This window comes from Podarcis pityusensis, assembly GCF_964106645.2.
Source record: "Podarcis pityusensis genome assembly, chromosome: 2".
Classification (NCBI taxonomy): Eukaryota; Metazoa; Chordata; class Lepidosauria; order Squamata; family Lacertidae; genus Podarcis; species Podarcis pityusensis.
Genome location: NC_138029.1, coordinates 12140925 through 12158736, shown reverse-complemented (window position 1 = coordinate 12158736; position 17812 = coordinate 12140925). Strand labels below are relative to the sequence as shown.

The 17812-nt window shown below is 45.6% G+C and overlaps 2 protein-coding genes across 3 annotated transcripts in view; one reads left to right on the top strand and one right to left on the bottom strand.

The window, feature by feature from the left end:
• The window catches only part of STAT2 (signal transducer and activator of transcription 2), a 48519-nt gene that overhangs the window by 2949 nt on the left and 27758 nt on the right, over positions 1-17812 (bottom strand). For both annotated transcript variants that reach the window (XM_080994471.1, XM_080994472.1), the window contains exons 14-22: positions 15919-15978; positions 13938-14021; positions 12733-12831; positions 11069-11204; positions 9927-9976; positions 9758-9846; positions 7951-8090; positions 5169-5357; positions 2572-2629 (exon numbers count right to left, since the gene is read on the bottom strand). In XM_080994471.1, the coding sequence (XP_080850597.1) occupies positions 2572-2629; positions 5169-5357; positions 7951-8090; positions 9758-9846; positions 9927-9976; positions 11069-11204; positions 12733-12831; positions 13938-14021; positions 15919-15978 (905 nt within the window). The remainder of the gene's footprint in view (positions 1-2571; positions 2630-5168; positions 5358-7950; positions 8091-9757; positions 9847-9926; positions 9977-11068; positions 11205-12732; positions 12832-13937; positions 14022-15918; positions 15979-17812) is intronic.
• The window catches only part of IL23A (interleukin 23 subunit alpha), a gene marked incomplete at its 5' end in the record, with an annotated part of 85378 nt that overhangs the window by 43429 nt on the left and 24137 nt on the right, over positions 1-17812 (top strand). The window lies entirely within an intron of this gene.

The window sequence follows — 17812 nt, the reverse complement described above, 5'->3', positions numbered from 1 at the left end:
CATTCAGTATTCCATTATTGCATCCATCAAAACTTATTTACACTGTTCAATTTATTTTACTGCTGCCAACATTTTCACGTGTACACAATTCGCCGCCATATATTCAATAAACGTTTTCCAATCTTCTCCCAACGTATATTCTCCTTGTTCCTTTATTCTATATGTTAAGTCTGCAAGCTGCGCATATTCTGTCAGTTTAAGTTGCCATTCTTCTCTGGTTGGGACCGCGCTCATTTTCCATTTTGGGGCTAACAAAACATGGGCCACAGTAGTGGCATACATAAATAACCTTTTCTGACACCTGGGAATTTCTGTTGGAATTATCCCCAACAAAAAGGACTGTTTTTTTTTTTGGAAAGTACTTTTAAACATTTTTTTCAATTCATTATGGATTATTTCCCAATACTCTCTTACTCTTTTACATGTCCACCACATATGAAAGAATGTTCCCTCAACCTCTTTGCATCTCCAGCACTGATCTGATTCAGTCTTATACATCTTAGCAAAGCTAGGTAAAGGTAAATGTAAAGGGACCCCTGACCATTAGGTCCAGTTGTGACCGACTCTGGGGTTGCAGCACTCATTTCGCTTTATTGGCCGAGGGAGCCGGCGTACAGCTTCCGGGTCGTGTGGCCAGCATGACTAAGCCGCTTCTGGCAAACCAGAGCAGTGCATGGAAACGCCGTTTATCTTACCGCCAGAGTGGTACCTATTTATCTACTTGCACTTTGACGTGCTTTTGAACTGCTAGGTTGGCAGGAGCCGGGACCGAGCAACGGGAGCTCACGTCACGGGGATTCGAACCACTGACCTTCTGATCAGCAAGTCCTAGGCTACTCGGAGTTAAATACCATCTGCAAATTGTTTTCAAGTACAGTGGTACCTTGGGTTACATACGCTTCAGGTTGCAGACTCCGCTAACCCCAAAATAGTACCTCGGGTTAAGAACTTTACTTCAGGATGAGAACAGAAATCGTGCTCCAGCAGCGCGGCAGCAGCGGGAGGCCCCATTAGCTAAAGTGGTGCTTCAGGTTAAGAACAGTTTCAGGTTAAGAACGGACCTCCAGAACGAATTAAGTACTTAACCTGAGGTACCACTGTAGTTCTCATTTAAAGAATAACATGCTGTAAACTTCAAATCGTTTAAGTTTTTCCTAGAGGTTAAAATCTATTCCCCCCCCCCCAAATCTAATAACAGATTATACATTTTAGGCAAAATTCTGTCCTGAATTTTCCAACGTGCAGCTTCACTGCCTGTCCACAAGGGAAAGAGAGTGCGCTACGACTTTCAGATGCAGGACTAGATGGGATGTTGAGGCAGTGCCTTTTCTAACATGGAAACCAGGCTGCAAAACGCTCTCCCTAAAAAGCTTTGTTTGGCTGCCTCTCCTTTAGGCATCAAGCAAGCTGCAAAGAGCCTTTTATCCCATTGAGCATAGGTTAAAGTTTTGTCTTTGCCTAAGGTTTGGGTGTCTTTGCCTATGGCCCACCAGATGTCCCAATTTGGCCCATCAGGGTGTTTCCCCAAAGCCACACCCACCTGCCTTATACCTGACATTCTATGTGACATCACCAATAAGCTGATGGGTGGTGAGAGCTGGTCCTCTGAAGATCAGCTACACTAAGGAGTTCCCTTAGTGCTTGGAGTCACCAGACCTCATAGAAACATCAGGTCAAAGTGGCCCACTGTAGATGGGGGGAGCCCAGGATGTTCCTCCCCACAACCCCAGCCCAGGGGATTAAGTACGCAGGGCAGCCCCAAATTTCTGATGTCCCCAATAGGCTCAGAAGTTGAAAGAGGTGTGATGAGATCTGGCATGGCAAGTACCGTATTTTTCGCTCCATAAGGCGCACCTGACCTTAAGACGCACCTAGTTTTCAGAGGAGGAAAACAGGGAAAAAATATTCTGAAGCAAATGTTGTATTAAACTATTTAATAAACTACTGGTATATCAGAGTGAGACTGAGAGGGACAGGAGCTGTATGTTTGTTTAGTGTGCATGCTCAAGAAACCAGCAGATCAGCTGAGACGTGGGGGGATTTGCGTAATTTCCCCCTCTCCCTCATCCCCTGCCCTCCAGTCCCCAGCAGCCTTCCTATATTACCTCCTGATTTTCACTGCGCTCGTGGCTCAGAGCTCGAGGTTGGGGTTTTTTTGCTGCTGGTTGCTTAAATTTTATCCTTCCGGATCCAACCCCTCCTGTGCCCTGCCGTCCCTCTGCAGCCTCATTGCTCCGTTTAGGGAGCGCGTGGACCTTTGCTGGCTGAGGCTGCTGCAGCTGTTGCTAGCTAGGCACCGCTTTTAAAAGCGCCCGCTGGCTCTGAATCGCCTGCCTCCTCCCGGCTCGCTGTAAAGCAAACAAAGGGAGAGCCGCGCAAAGCGGGACAGAAGCCCTGTAAGCGGCTCCCGCTTTGCTTGACTGACGGGAGCCATCGCTGTGGTCCGGTGCATTCGCTCAGACGCACAGGCAATTTCCCTTTCTTTTTAGAAGGAAAAAAGTGTGTCTTACGGAGCAAAAAATACGGTAAGCTCTCGAAGAGGCTGACATGGGATGAGATGGCACAACTCACTGAGACGAGACTCTGATCAGGCGGCGGTTCAAGTAGCGTCTCTCTTCTGTCAGGTCCGCTGGGAAGGAGAGAAAAAAGGGTGTGTAAGGGAGCTAGAAGCAGGATTGGACCCCTCACCAACCAAAGCAAGGAAGACAGCACTGAGCTCAGCACCCATGAGTTCTGCCTCAGTGGAGTCTGCATTCAGAGAGTGCCTGAAGTTTGTACAAATGTTACTCAAATTCTATGCTTGAGAAGAGATCTGGAAATCTGTCTTGTTGATATGCAAATGCACACCTTTTTATATATAAAAAAGGAATAATTTACTTTGAAGTTTTTGAGTTGCAGAGTTAGTAACTATGATTTATTTATTTTTTTAAAAAGCAAATATCATCTGTGTAGAGGAAAGGGGAAATCTGGATTATCTAGAGGGGGAAACAGGTTGGCCAACAATGTTGTGTGGATGCTGGGTTAAGAGTGAAGGCAGACACAATGTTTTTAGAGCTGTGGAAGCATTCTGGAAGTGTTTTCAGGGTGACACTTTTACTGTAGAACCTATGGAGGTCTATGAAGCCCCAGCACCAGATTAATGTCCAAGTGTACTGTATTTTTCGCTCTATAAGACACACCAGACCACAAGACGCACCTAATTTTTGGAGGAGGAAAACAAGAAAAAAAAATATTCTGAATCTCAGAAACCAGAACAGCAAGAGGGATCGCTGCGCAGTGAAAGCAGCAATCCCTCTTGCTGTTCTGGCTTCTGGGATACCTGCGCAGCCTGCATTCGCTCCATAACACGCACACACATTTCCCCTTACTTTTTAGGAGGGAAAAAGTGAGTCTTATGGAGCAAAAAAAACGGTATTTTAATTCTCAAGAGACAAGCTCAGGGGCAGGCGGTTTGCAAGTGTGAAGCAGAAGCCAGCAGCACTGATTGGCCTTCCCCTGATGATGTGACCAATGAACCTTGCTCCCTTCACCCCAACCCATGGAGAAGTCTTGCACTTTCAAAAGTATTTCTTAACAGCCAATACAATGGCAAATAAGTAGGTAAGCCTTCGTGTAAAACATTCCTTTATTAATTTCCCCAAAATAAAAGGAGAGCCTACTTGAAGTATGGGGGCAAGACTAACAGCTGAGTTAACCTTCAACTTGCTGGTGTGCATGTCCAAATTTGGGGCTAAGCCAGGCCCACAGCAGAGCTGAAAAATTTGCTGCACGTTCCGGTTTTGTATAAATATTATCTGTCTTCACCCTTAGACAGTAAACTCCGCAAGGCAGAGGCTCTGGCTTTTTCTTCTTTTTGTTGTAAATTATGTTACTCTGTGAAGTTCTACAACATAGATGGCAGCATATAAAGTTTACCATAGTTATCGTCGGTGCTTTTTTTCTAGAAAAAGAGGTGCCGGAAATCACAATGAACACCTCCCTTATTCTCTAATAATAATAATAATAATAAATTTTATTTATATCCCGCCCTCCCCAGCCGAAGCCGGGCTCAGAGCGGCTAACAACAGTAAAACGATAAAACATTCTAAAATCATTTCATTATAGAATTAATTCCAATCAAATTCATGGCAACCATTGGGCTAGAGTTCTGTGAGGATAACTAAAGGATAACCAAAGGCAATGGCGCTCCCCTGAGATGTGCCGGAACTGACATCTAGTGAGTTCCGGCTGAAAAAAGCCTCATCATCATCATCATCATGGCAGCCATAAAAGCTGCAGATGTTGTTTCAAAACCTCACCTCACCAGCAATCAAGTTCTCTGCGGCTCAGGACCCCAATCCATTGAAGACTGCCTCTTCCCACATGAACCTACCCGGACCCTGAGATCACCTTCTGAGGCCCTCCTTCGTGTGCCACCTCCTCAAGAGGTCCAGAGGACGACAATACAAAAACAGGCCTTCTCTGCAGTGGCTCCCCGTCTGTGGAATGCTCTCCCTAGAGAGGTTCAGCTGGCGCCTTCATTATACACCAGGCAAAAACGTTTCTTTTTAACCAAGCCTTCGGGTTGATCTGATTTACACCCCATGCCCTTTTAAAATGTGGGTTTTTGGGGGAGGTGTGTTATCAGGTTGTTGTTTTAACTTTTATTATGTACCGTATTTTTCGCTCTATAAGACGCACTTTTTCCCTCCTAAAAATTAAGGGGAAATGTGTGTGCGTCTTATGGAGCGAATGCAGGCTGCGCAGCTATCCCAAAAGCCAGAACAGCTATCCCAAAAGCCAGAACAGCAAGAGGGATCGCTGCACAGCGCTCCCTCTTGCTGTTCTGGCTTCTGGGATTCAGAATATTATTTTTTCTTGTTGTCCTCCTCCAAAAACTGGGTGCGTCTTATGCTCTGGTGTGTCTTCTAGAGCGAAAAATACGGTATTTTGTGGTTTTCTATCTTTTCCCTGAGACCCATGGGTATAGGGCAGTATATAAATTCAGTAAATCATAATCATCACCTGAGGAGGCTGAATTCTGCACGGCGAGATTACAGAAATACTGAATACATATAAGCCGGGCCCATAAATGTGAAAATGCAAGACATCCGAATGCCCTGAAATTCAGGGCATAGAAGAGTGTCATGAAAGAGGGATCCCCATGACAATCTGGCAGGCAGGAATACCTTCCCGGCGTTCACTATAGTAAGGAGAAAAAGCTGAATCCCGGGGCGTGTCAGGATAGAGGTACTTCAGTGGATTCTCAGATTTTTGCTCCACAGCCAGGAAGTGATAGTCATGGATGATGTCTGGCAGCGCCAGGGACTTTAGCTCGACGCAGGTGTAGGGCTCCACTGACTGGAACCTGGGGGAACCTGAGGAGGTTAGAAAAACATAGTCAAAGTGTCAGGTGGAGTTCTTTCTGATCTTGTCTGGAGATCAACCCATCCAGATGATGGATAGATAATTTATTACGGTCAAAGACCAGCTCGCATAACACAGTAAAAACAGCGTCCATAAAGTTAAAATAGACAATCAGAGCAGATTGCAGCAATAGCTCATGAGTTAAAATTGAGATATATACATACACCCGTACAACTGAGATTTGGGCTACCATAGAAATTGACCCTGAGGCACCCCAAAGGGCAACTTCAGTATTTCCCTAGTAAGCTATTTTATTCTAGAGAATGATCTATTCCTACAAATCTGGGCGCAGAATCTGGCTACCAGCCAGGTCGTCAGGTGGAATTAGTTTTGTTCATGCAAGCTTTTTCAAAACTGCATTTTAAATACGTAAATTCTTCTTAGGCTATCTCTGTTGCAAGAATTCCCACCGTCTTATCTTCTAGTGTTTGTTGACGATTATAAAGATTCTATTACTGGGTTTTTGGTTTTGGTTTTAAATAATTGTTTTGTAACAAGAAACCAAGGGAATATTTACTGAATAGCAGCTATATAAAAGTTAAATAAAACAGACAGGCAGGCTTAGAATGAAAATGGTCTGCCTACATCTCACCAGCATAGGGCCCGATTTAGGTTTGATGGGGCCCTTTATACGTCCAGCTGTCCTTTGTCAACAACAAATTGTTGCTTTTTTGTGTTGAATATCTGCTATATGGTAATTTATGGACCTAATAGGTATCCAAAGCCATTTGCACATAACAAAATATGTATTTTATCAAAGTAATTGTTGAACTGAAATACAATTAAGAATAAGTCTATTAATACATCCAGGTTTTTTCCTTTAAATTTTTTTGGGGGCCCCCAAGAGGGTGGGGCCCTAAGCTATAGCTTGTTGAAAGGTAAAGGGACCCCTGACCGTTAGGTCCAGTCGCGGACGACTCTGGGGTTGCAGCGCTCATCATGTTTTATTGGCTTAGGGAGCCGGCGTATAGCTTCCGGGTCATGTGGCTAGCATGACTAAGCCGCTTCTGGCGAAACAGAGCATCGCACGGAAACACCGTTTACCTTCCCGCCGGAGCGGTACCTATTTATCTACTTGTACTTTTTGGTGTGCTTTCGAACTGCTAGGTTGGCAGGAGCAGAGACCGAGCAACGGGAGCTCACCCCATTGCGGGGATTTGAACCGCCGACCTTCTGATCGGCAAGTCCTAGGCTCTGTGGTTTAACCCACAGTGCCACCCGCTTGTTTATCTTATACGTAAATCTGGCACTGCACTAAACACATGAGGAGAGTTCAGAAGGACTGACAAAAATGGGAGGGTGTATCAATACCTCATTTTGGAAAATCCTGGTGCTGGTTCATGCATTCTATTTATTTATTTGGACCACCTTGTAAGTACTTAAATAATAATAATAATAATTTGTATTTAAAGGATTTTCACCTTCAAATCTGCAGGAAAGCAAAAGGAGATGGACTTAGTTCTGCCCCCGTGTAGAACTGGGCATGAACTGCAATGGATTTCTCCAGCCCTAGTTCTCATACACACTTATCAGGTATAGAGATGGAAAGGCCTGGGGGGGGGGGAACTCCCTGAAAATGGGGGACTGGTGGCAAATATTCCCACTCCCACACCTGTTTTTGCTGGTTCCAGGGACACAAGAACAGGCCCTATAGCTGATTTTCCTTACCCCAGTGCAATCCAGTTAAAATGATAAAAAATGAAAATAAAAGGCTTCTTTTGGTTTTTGTCATGTCCTTCAGAGACAGCCCAAACTTGCTTGATTTAATTAGCATGTCCCAGCTCTGCATCAATAATCAATACTTCAGATTTGCAATCGTAGCTTGGACTGTATGTTGTTTTTAACCTTGCTTATCTTCTTGTCCGAATGCTTGATTAAGTTATACTAATTAAAGGAAATGGATTTGCTGCAAGCCTAAAAACTCATCTTTGAACCATAAAGTTTCTGTGTGCTGACACAAAGGGGCACTAACTCTCCAGCTTAACATGGCAGAGGGAAGTAAGGTAAAAACTCTCTAACCGCTACACAGAAATCATACTTATATTTCCCCCGCTGAGCAAGGCAAAGTTGTCACAGGGACAACTGTTCCCCACATTCCACCCCCATTTTCACAGATTTTTTAAAAGGGATTCACATCTCTAATCAGTGCGTAAGTTAAAAAATACAATGAAGCATTGGAAAAATTGTTTTTTTAAACCCCCCCCCCCCCAAAGAAGAATTAAAAAAGAACAGCAGAAAAACACACACACTGTGATGATTAAGAAGAGGAGTTTGGATTTGATATCCCGCCTTTCACTCCCTTTAAGGAGTCTCAAAGCGGCTCACATTCTCCTTTCCCTTCCTCCCCCACAACAAACACTCTTGTGAGGTGAGTGGGGCCGAGAGACCTCAAAGAAGTGTGACCGGCCCAAGGTCACCCAGCAGCTGCATGTGGAGGTGCGGGGAAGCAAACCCGGTTCACCAGATTACGAGACTACCGCTCTTAACCACTACACCACACTGGCACCACAAGGCAAGGCAAGGGAGAGAATTCCAGGAAATGACCTGTGTTGTCGAAGTCCACCCAGGTAAAGGTGATGCCCCCATTTGCGGTGCTCTCGCTGAAGCGCAGCAGGAAGGTGCCTGCCCTCTTCTTCTTCAGCAAACTCCTCTCCCGCTTGCGGCTCACGAACCCCATGATGAGGCTAGGATGCGATGCAAATGGGAAGAGGAGAAATATCGAGGTCAAACAGCTGCCACCTTTGCGCTGCCTTAACTCCCTCCCGACAACTGTAGCCTCACATCAGATGGGTGGGGTACAAATAATAAAATTACTTTTATGACGATCTCTTCCTGCAGCCCCCTCCCCTGAGTGACAAGGACAAGGAATTTACTCAATTACTGAAAACATGCACTGGCCAGTATGTGACTTGGATGTAGGGCAGGGTAGCTGAGACAGCATCTACAGGTGAAACTCGAAAAATTAGAATATCGTGGAAAAGTTCATTTATTTCAGTAATTCAACTTAAAAGGTGAAACTAATATATGAGATAGACTCATGATATGCAAAGCGAGATACAGTGGTACCTCAGGTTACATACGCTTCAGGTTACAGACTCCGCTAACCCAGAAATAGTACCTCGGGTTAAGAACTTTGCTTCAGGATGAGAACAGAAATCGTGCAGCAGTGGCAGGCCCCATTAGCTAAAGTGGTACCTTGGGTTAAGAACAATTTCAGGTTAAGAACGGACCTCTTGAACGAATTAAGTACTTAACCCGAGGTACCACTGTATGTCAAGCCTTTATTTGTTATAATTGTGATGGTCATGGCATACACCTCAGCAGTGCCACAGGCTGATAGCATCCATGCCATGCCACACTGAGGCAGTAATTGATGCAAAAGGGCTCAAACCAAGTACTGAGTACATATGCATGCTTCTACTTCTCAGAGGTCCAATACTGCTCTATTTGCAATCCTTGTTTTGCTGATTTCATTTAATATTCTAATTTTCCGAGATTGTAAATTTGGGCTTTTCATCAGCTGTACGCCATGACCATCACAATTATAACAAATAAAGGCTTGACACATCTCACTTTGCATGTCATGAGTCTATCTCATATATTAGTTTCACCTTTTAAGTTGAATTACTGAAATAAATTAACTTTCCCACAATATTCTAATTTTTCACTTGGGTGTAGTTTTGAATACAGTGGTACCTCAGGTTAAGTACTTAATTCGTTCCGGAGGCCCATACTTAACCTGAAACTGTTCTTAACCTGAAGCACCACTTTAGCTAATGGGGCCTCCTGCAGTTGCCGCGCCGCCGGAGCACGATTTCTGTTCTCATCCTGGAGCAAAATTCTTAACCCGAGGTACTATTTTTGGGTTAGCGGAGTCTGTAACCTGAAGCGTATGTAAGCCAAGGTACCACTGTATCACAGTTGGGAGTTTGGCACAATCTGTTTGCCGCAGAGCTGAGCATCAAAGGCTACCTGGGGGTCAATTCCCCGTGGAGTGAAGTGCTCGCTTGGTAATGTATATACTACTTGCTGCTTGGAATAAAATCTGTAACCTTCTCACCCACTTGCGTTTGTGTTGCTTCTGAATCCAATTTGAAAAGAACCATCTTGCATTGGGCAAGACAATGTCTTCCAACTCTACAACTATCATTCTATGAAAGGGGGTTTGGCGTATTTGCAAAGAACTCAGGTGGCTTTTGCAACGAGTGGTGGAGACGGGCAAAACGCCCCCTAGCAAACAGCGCCCTCCTGAGGCCGTTGCCGTTAAAGGCTTTGTGTGACTCCTCGAGTTCTGCTATTGGAGAAGGAAGAAGCCAAATTCCCCCCTCTTCTTCCCCACCCCTCTCCTTACTTGTTGTTCCAGAGTTGCAGGAGGTGCTCCTTAATCAGGAGCAAGATGCCATCAATCCAGGTCCAGAAGGAGAAAGCGTACGAAGTAGGCTGTGGGGGAAGGGGAGAGGAAATAAGAAGAGGGAAAGGCGCTTCGGTGAGCAGGAGGAGGAGGCAGGGGCGGCGCTTACCCTGGCAAACTGTGCCCAGGCGACTGTGCTCTGCGATGTTGCATTTGGTCCTTCGGTGGAAAGAAAAGGCAAGAAGTGAGCTGCATAATTGTTCTGACAGAAATGGGGGGTGAGGCCTGTTAGTTGACCCTTCTTTGGCACCCCCCCCCACCCTTACTTCCACTTTATGGACTTAAGGGAACAGAAGATACCGTATTTTTCGCTCCATAGGGCGCACCTGACCATAGGACGCACCTAGTTTTCAGAGGGGGAAATCAAGGGGGAAAATGTAATCCCCCCCGCCCAGCTCTGGGAGAAGTGGACAGAAGCACGCAGCCTGTGCTCTTCTCCCAGACCTTCTCCCTGCTTTTGCGGGAGGTGGGGGAATTCCCCCACCTCCCGCAGAAGTCCGCAGAAGCCACGCGCTCTTTAAAGGGTGCGTGGCTCCTGTGGGCTATTCTACGAGGTGGGAGAAGGGACTGATGCGGCCAGTCAGTCCCTTCTCCCTCCTGGGGAAAAGCCCGCAAGAGACGCACGGAGCTTGTGTGCGGCTCTTGGGGGCTTTTCCCGCCTGTCTCCCCCCTGCATTCGCTCCATAAGACGCACACACATTTTCCCTTGCTTTATAGGAGGGAAAAAGTGCATCCTATAGAGCGAAAAATACGGTAACACTCTGTTCATTCTATCTTGAACAGCTACCACCAACCCTGGCTCTACATTCATGGTCACTGATGAAAAGTGGTACCTTGGTTCTCAAATGCCCTGGTTCCCAAACGCCGAAAACCCAGAAGAAAGCGTTCCCGTTTCCCAACATTTTTTGGAAGCCGAACGTCCGATGTGGTTGTCAGCTATTGTTTCCGGGGCGCCTGCACCCATCAGAAACTGCGCCTACGTTTTCGAACATTTCGGAAGTCAAACGGACTTCCGGAACGGATTAAGTTTGGCGCTTTTGTTTTTGCCATCTATTTTGCGTTTTTGAGGCTTTTTCGGTTCATTTGTTTTTGTGACCGTGTGGAACCCAGTTCAGCTACTGATTGATTGATTGATTGATTGATTGAGTGACTGCGGAAATGGATAAAAGCTAAATGGTGGGGTTCTGAAAATCCAAAATAAATTGAACCACTGCACTACACTGGCCCCGCATTACCAGACTCCCCCATTACCACAGAGTTTCTCTCTCAGCATCTTGAGTTGATCTGCGTTTAGGCCTCGGTCAGTAGCAGCCAAGAATTGGCAGCTCAGGACAGGGGACAGCTGGTCCCAGGTGGCAGCAGGTGGATTGCAGAAAAAAAGCTGGTTCTGAGAGAAAGACAGGAGGGGAGAGGGAAAACACACACAGTGAGCCAGGCGAGACCAATTTAGGGAACAGGAGGGACACAGGGCATGAGGTTGGAGGGAAATCCGGGACGATCAAAAGCTTTGGATACAAAACTGGCCGGGACAACATCGCAAGAGTTACAAAAACCCAACATGGAACCCTGAAGGTGTTGCTACATTCCAAGTCCCAGGCCCGTCGTTCGCCATGGGGCTGAGGCTGCTGGGATCTGGAATCCAACAACATGTGGGAGTGCGCCATGTTGTCTACAGTGGTACCTCGGGTTAAGTACTTAATTCGTTCTGGAGGTCCGTTCTTAACCTGAAACTGTTCTTAACCTGAAGCATCACTTTAGCTAATGGGGCCGCCTCCTGCTGCTGCTGCGCCGCCGCTACACGATTTCTGTTCTCATCCTGAAGCAAAGTTCTTAACCCGAGGTGATATTTCTGGGTTAGCAGAGTCTGTAACCTGAAGCGTATGTAACCTGAGGTACCACTGTACACAGAAGCGACTTTCATGTAGGAAGAGCAGGTTGCCTGTGGGGAGAAAAGTCACGGGTCGACACATGTGCAAGACTGCTGCAGGGACATGCCCTGCACAGTGTCGTGTGCTGTGGAGCACACACAAGGAATGGAGTCCGGAAATAAAAGGCGACCAGCGCCAAAGTTAGTGGTTGTTTCTCCAGGGAGTGTCTCTGGGTATCCTCTGAAGCATGCTCGAGGTGTGTGTGGGGGGGCTATTAATCTGCCATCTTCTGAACTGAGGGGTCGCTACAGGCTAAACATGGGCAAGGTATCCACATCTAAGTGACAGCAGTTTCTATACTGGAATTCTGAATCAAATTATTATTTGCTGCTTTATTTATTCTTATTCTTTATATACCACCCTATATCTGCAGGTGTCAGAGTGGTTCACAGAATAAAACCAGAATATAAAACCACAAAGGACATAATCAAAATAAAAACAACAACCCAATAACACACACACCCCACAAACACCCCACAGGATGTCAATCAAATCAACCAAAGGTAAAGAGGGACGTTTTTGCCTGGCGCCTAAAGGTGTATAATGAAGGCAGCAGCCGGACCTCCCTGGGGAGAGCATTCCACAAGCGGGGAGCCACTGCAGAAAAGGCCCTGTTCTCGTGTTGCCACCTTCCGGAAGCTCACGCTGAGAAGGCACACAGAGAAGGGCCTCAGGTGATATAAGTTTATTATGTAGTATTACATTCGAATGGGTTGTTGAATATTACTTTGCTTGACATAAGTCGTTTATTTCAAAGTTATGTTTTTATTATGGTTTTTTTGCATTGGATCAGATTGTTATAAGGTTATGATCTTTTTTGTGTATTTTGTTGTTTCTTCAGCTTGCGAACCACCTTATGTATAGTAATTTTAAAAGGTGGTATACAAATTAAAAGTGAAATGAAACGAAATGCTTTCTGGCTAGGGTGTCAACCCTACCCCACAGAGAAGGCTTCCAAAAAAGAGAGAAATGTAGTATGTTTCTTACCGTTGGGTTTGGACTGAACATGAGGTACCATAAGATAGAGGCCCAAGCACTGGACATCTGGTTGGTATTAGAGATGACCACCACCGGCAAAGTGGATGTCTAAGAGGAGAAAGATCACAAATCTTGAAAGAGCAGCAATAAATGCCAATCCCAGACCCTGGGCCAAATTAAAAAGGCCATGGTCCCCATATGACAAATTCCGCTCTCTCCTTGACCAGTATTCACAAACTGAGGCAAAAACACGAGGAAGGCAGTTGACAGATGGGCCTAATGGATCTTCCTTCTTCCCAATCTCCTCTCAGCGCCATCTCATTCTTCTGCAGTGACAAAAATATTCTCAACGAAGATAAGTTAGATCAAACGAAGATTTGGTGATGTTACGCACAAGAGATAAACAGGGTGCCGGCGTTTGTCACCTGTTTCACCCATGAAGAGTCTTGGGCTTCTTCAGTAAATTCTCTCTCACGGTTTTGATATATTTATAAATATTCACTGGTGGTACAAACCAAAACTTATTAGTGTTTAAATAAAATAAATGCTTAAGTCAAGAAAGAACTTAACATATGAAGTGCAAGTATTGATTTTCGTATTTATATTCTCAGAAATTACATAATGAATGTTTAAAGGTTAACCAGGTTTTGGTTTATATCACCAGTGAATGTCTGTAAACACACCAAAATCTTGAGGGAGAATTTCCTGAAGAAAGAAATTAAATATTGTAGCTTAAGCCAAGAAGGAATGTAACATATGGACTCCAATAGAGACTTTTGTACTTGCCTGTTCAGATATTATTTAGAAATTTTATTTAATCTTCGTTGATATCTAACCCTTGAGCGTAACATCGCCGACACCTCGTTTGATCAAACTTACCTTTGTTGAAGTCTACAGGAGCCTGGCTAAAGGAACTGTAAAGACTGAATTTTCCTTTTGGACACAATTTTAATGAGTTTTCTGTTTGTGGCTTCTTTTACCTTGTTCTCTCAATTTTTGGATTATTAATATAAGATTTAGAACGTAGAATGGTTTGTTTGGTAGTGTTTTGTGTGCTGCTTACGTGCTGCTTACTTCATACTGGTTTACTATGAGAATTGGCAGCATAGGTTCATTTCTTCAGTAGGCTAACTTCAAGCAACCTGGCCAGTAAGAGGATTGCATTCAACCACCACCACAACCAACTCCTAACTTCATCACTGAAGTCCTCATACCTGCAGCTGACAGGTAAAATCTTGGTAGCAATAGTCCAGGATGAAAGTGATGGTGTGAAGCTCCTCTGTGACAGGCAATAATCCCTATGGGAGGGAGAGAGAATGAGAATTAGCAAAGGCAAGAGGCACACACCTCGTTGAGTCTGTTATTTTATACAGGTTTTTCTAGAACATTAAAGATTTCTTGGGTTGTGAACTTCTGTACACTAGAGTCCATCCATCAGATGCGGGAAGTGTTAGAACAACGGACTATACACACTCCCAAGAACCATATTTTTCACTCTGTTAGACGCACCGGACGATAAGACGCACCTAGTTTTTAGGGGAGGAAAACAAGAAATAAGAAAGCAACGCAAAGCATCCTGAGCTAAGAGGGAGCGCTCCTCCATCTTCGCTCAGGAGGCTTTGCAGGGTTATCCCTGAAGCCAGGAGAGCAAGCGGGATCGGTGTGCACCGATCCCTCTTGCCCTCCTGGCTTCAGCGAAAGCAAGCCTACTGGCTTTCCTCCCAAAAGAGCCGCACGCTCTTTAGAGGGAGCGCGGCTCTTGGGGGCTTTTCTGGGAGGTGGGGGAAGGGACAGCGCCGCACGGCTCTATCCTTTCCCCCACCTTCCGCAAAAGCCAGGGATAGCTGCACGAAGCCTCCGCAGGGCAGCAGGATGAAGGCTCCCCGTGCCCTGCTGAGGCTTCACGCGGCTAAGCCAGAAGCTAGAACAGCTAGAGGGAGCGCTGCGCAGCGATCCCGCTTGCTGTCCTGGCTTATGAGATAGCTGCGCGCAGCCTCTCCCGGGCAAGGGGAGCCTTCATCCCCTGCCCGGGGGGGGGCTGCACGGCTAAGGCTCCCCCAAGAGCCGCGCTCCCTTTAAAGAGCACACGGAGTGTGTATGCGGCTCTTGGGGGCTTTTCCCCGAGGAAGGAGAAGGGCAGCCCTTCTCCCTCCTCAGGGAAAAGCCAAGAGCCGCACACACGCTCCACACGGCTCTTTAAAGGGAGCACTGCGCAGAGCCTCCCACCTGCATTCGCTCCATAAGATGCACACACATTTCCCCTTACTTTTTAGGAGGGGAAAAGTGCGCCTTATAGAGCGAAAAATACGGTACTTAGGTGTGTCTGTGCCAAAAAGGACATGAAATACAGTACAATGTCAGTTTATTGTGATGAGGATGCCCCAAGCTTCCAAGCTAACTAACTCTACTGTATGCATTGTTGTATCCCCCCCCCCCCCCAATGCATTTGGCTTTCAGTTTATTATCAAGTTGTTCTGTATTTTACGGATTCCAAAGTCCCTTCAAGACATCTTCCTGCGGAAAGTGATGGATGAATATAGTAAAAGAAATAATGACAGAGCACACTTAACTTGAAAAACACTTTTCTGTCTGTACTACGTCTGACTAAGAGCCTTGGATTTCCAGCAGTCAATGGAAAACCCAGGTTGAGAGATGGCAATATTGTACCTAAGTCTGCGGAGAACTGAGGCCTTCTCTTTAAAATGCCGGTTATCAGATAAAAACCCTCTGATTACACACTAGCATGATTCTGTGCATCAGATATTACCCGCAGGGAAATCATGATAAATCAAGGACAGCAAGCCTTATGGAGGCACTACTACTACTACTACTACTACTATTATTATTATTTCCTTTATGAAACCTTGCGTTTTAGACACACGACAATCCAGTGTTCAACTGGATCGTTCCAGTAGCAGCTAAAATTCTAGTTGCTTAGCGACACTTGTCTCTCTGTTTTTATTCCGGCTTGTTCTCATAACTATTGTATCTTGCTTTTATAATTTTTTTTTAGCCATTTTTAAACTGCCGGTCTATGGCCGTAATAAACTGATTGGATCGGATTGGTGTGCTTACAAAGCCACCCCACTAAGCCTGCTCCTCCTGTAAGCAGCGGGAATAGCACTGCTGGGAGGCCGGAAAGGAGCCACATCACGGCTGCATTGAACCAGCCACTCTTGGGAAAGGCAAACCCACCTCACTGAGCCCTTTGCTGCCCTTGCCTTTGCCCAAACCGCTTTTCTGCTCCTTCAGCATCTGCAAAGAGAAGAAGAACCACATGTTTACAGGGCTGGAAGCAACCAGACGCCATCACGCTGGGCAGCACCCCCTGGCAGAGGTCAAAGCTGTTCTCATGCCTCTAAGACAGGGGTCAGCAACCTTTTTCAGCTGTGGGCCGGTCCACCGTCCCTCAGAACATGTGGTGGGCCGGACTATTTTTTGGGGGGGGCGGGGGAATGAACGAATTCCTATGCCCCACAAATAACCCAGAGATGCATTTTAAATAAAAGCACACATTCTACTCATGTAAAAACACCAGACAGGCCCCACAAATAACCCAGAGATGCATTTGAAACAAAAGGACACATTCTAAAAAGGTAAAGGGACCCCTGACCATTAGGTCCAGTCGTGGCCGACTCTGGGGTTGCGGTGCTCATCTCGCTTTTTTGGCTGAGGGAGCCAGAGTATAGCTTCTGGGTCATGTGGCCAGCATGACTAAGCCGCTTCTGGCGAACCAGAGCAGCGCACGGAAACGCCGTTTACCTTCCCGCTGGAGTGGTACCTATTTATCTACTTGCACTTTGACGTGCTTTTGAACTGCTAGGTTGGCAGGAGCAGAGACCAAGCAATGGGAGCTCATCCTGTCGTGGGGATTCAAACCGCCGACCTTTTGATCAGCAAGTCCTAGGCTCTGTGGTTTAACCCACAGTGCCACCCGCGTCCCCAGACACATTCTACTCATGTAAAAATACGCTGATTCCCGGACTGTCTGCGGGCCAGATTTAGAAGGCAATTGGCCCGATCCAGCCCCCAGGCCTTAGGTTGCCTACCCCTGCTCTAAGAAGATCCATCTTCGTGCAAACATAGACCACAAAGGACATCGCAAGCTTGGAGGAGTAAGAACAGAGAGCAACTCACTGAGAAATGGGAGACTGGTAATCATTATTAAAGGGGGAGAGGAGAGAAGCTACAGCAAATGAATGTCAAAGGCCCAATTGATGGTAGGGAAAAGTCCTTCCTGCCACGCATTTGATGCTCAGTCATAAACTGCCTGTGAATAAGGCCAGTGGGCGTCGTTGTTGGTTTTATTTTATTTGGGGGGGGGTGCGTTAAAGAAATGAGGCACCAGGACTAATCTCTCTATAAAAGTGGCTGTGGGTCCCAGCACAAAATGGCTGCTATGGGGAGCAAAAATGAAGAGGCAGTGTGCTCCATACATGTACTAAAAAAAATACACAGCAAGGCCCATACATTATGTTCCTCCCCACTCTCTGCCCCAGAAAGACTAGGCTCAAGTCTTCTTCATAAATATTTAGGCCTCCTAGCAGGTCCCAAATGGGGGAATACAGTGCTCTTTCCCAGGCCTCAGGAGCTAGAGTAGGGAAAGTCATTAAAAAAAATTTTTTATTTAAATCTTATTAACATATAAAACACATATATACATTTACACGATACACATACACAACATACTACCTTATTTTCATAACATAAAACATACCTACATTAATACCTACCTATACTGTACATATCAACATATCTACACACCTACCCCACACGGACACCCACCAAGTGACTTGACTTCCAGCCGTTCTTGTTACGCTACTTTATTTTTCCAACTAGCTTAAACACATTTCATTATTTCTTTAATCTCTTCTTCTATCCTGACTTTACTCTCCTTTCACTCTTATCATTTTCTGGATTCACTCAATATCTGTCAGAAATTCTACTTTTCCACATAAATTTTGATGTATTCCTTAAAGATAGCCCACTCCTTATTCACTTTTTGTACCGTATCTCCTCTTATCCTCCCTGTTATTTCGGCAATATGGAAGTTGTGATGGGACGATGAGCTGCTTGTGTGTAAAATCCT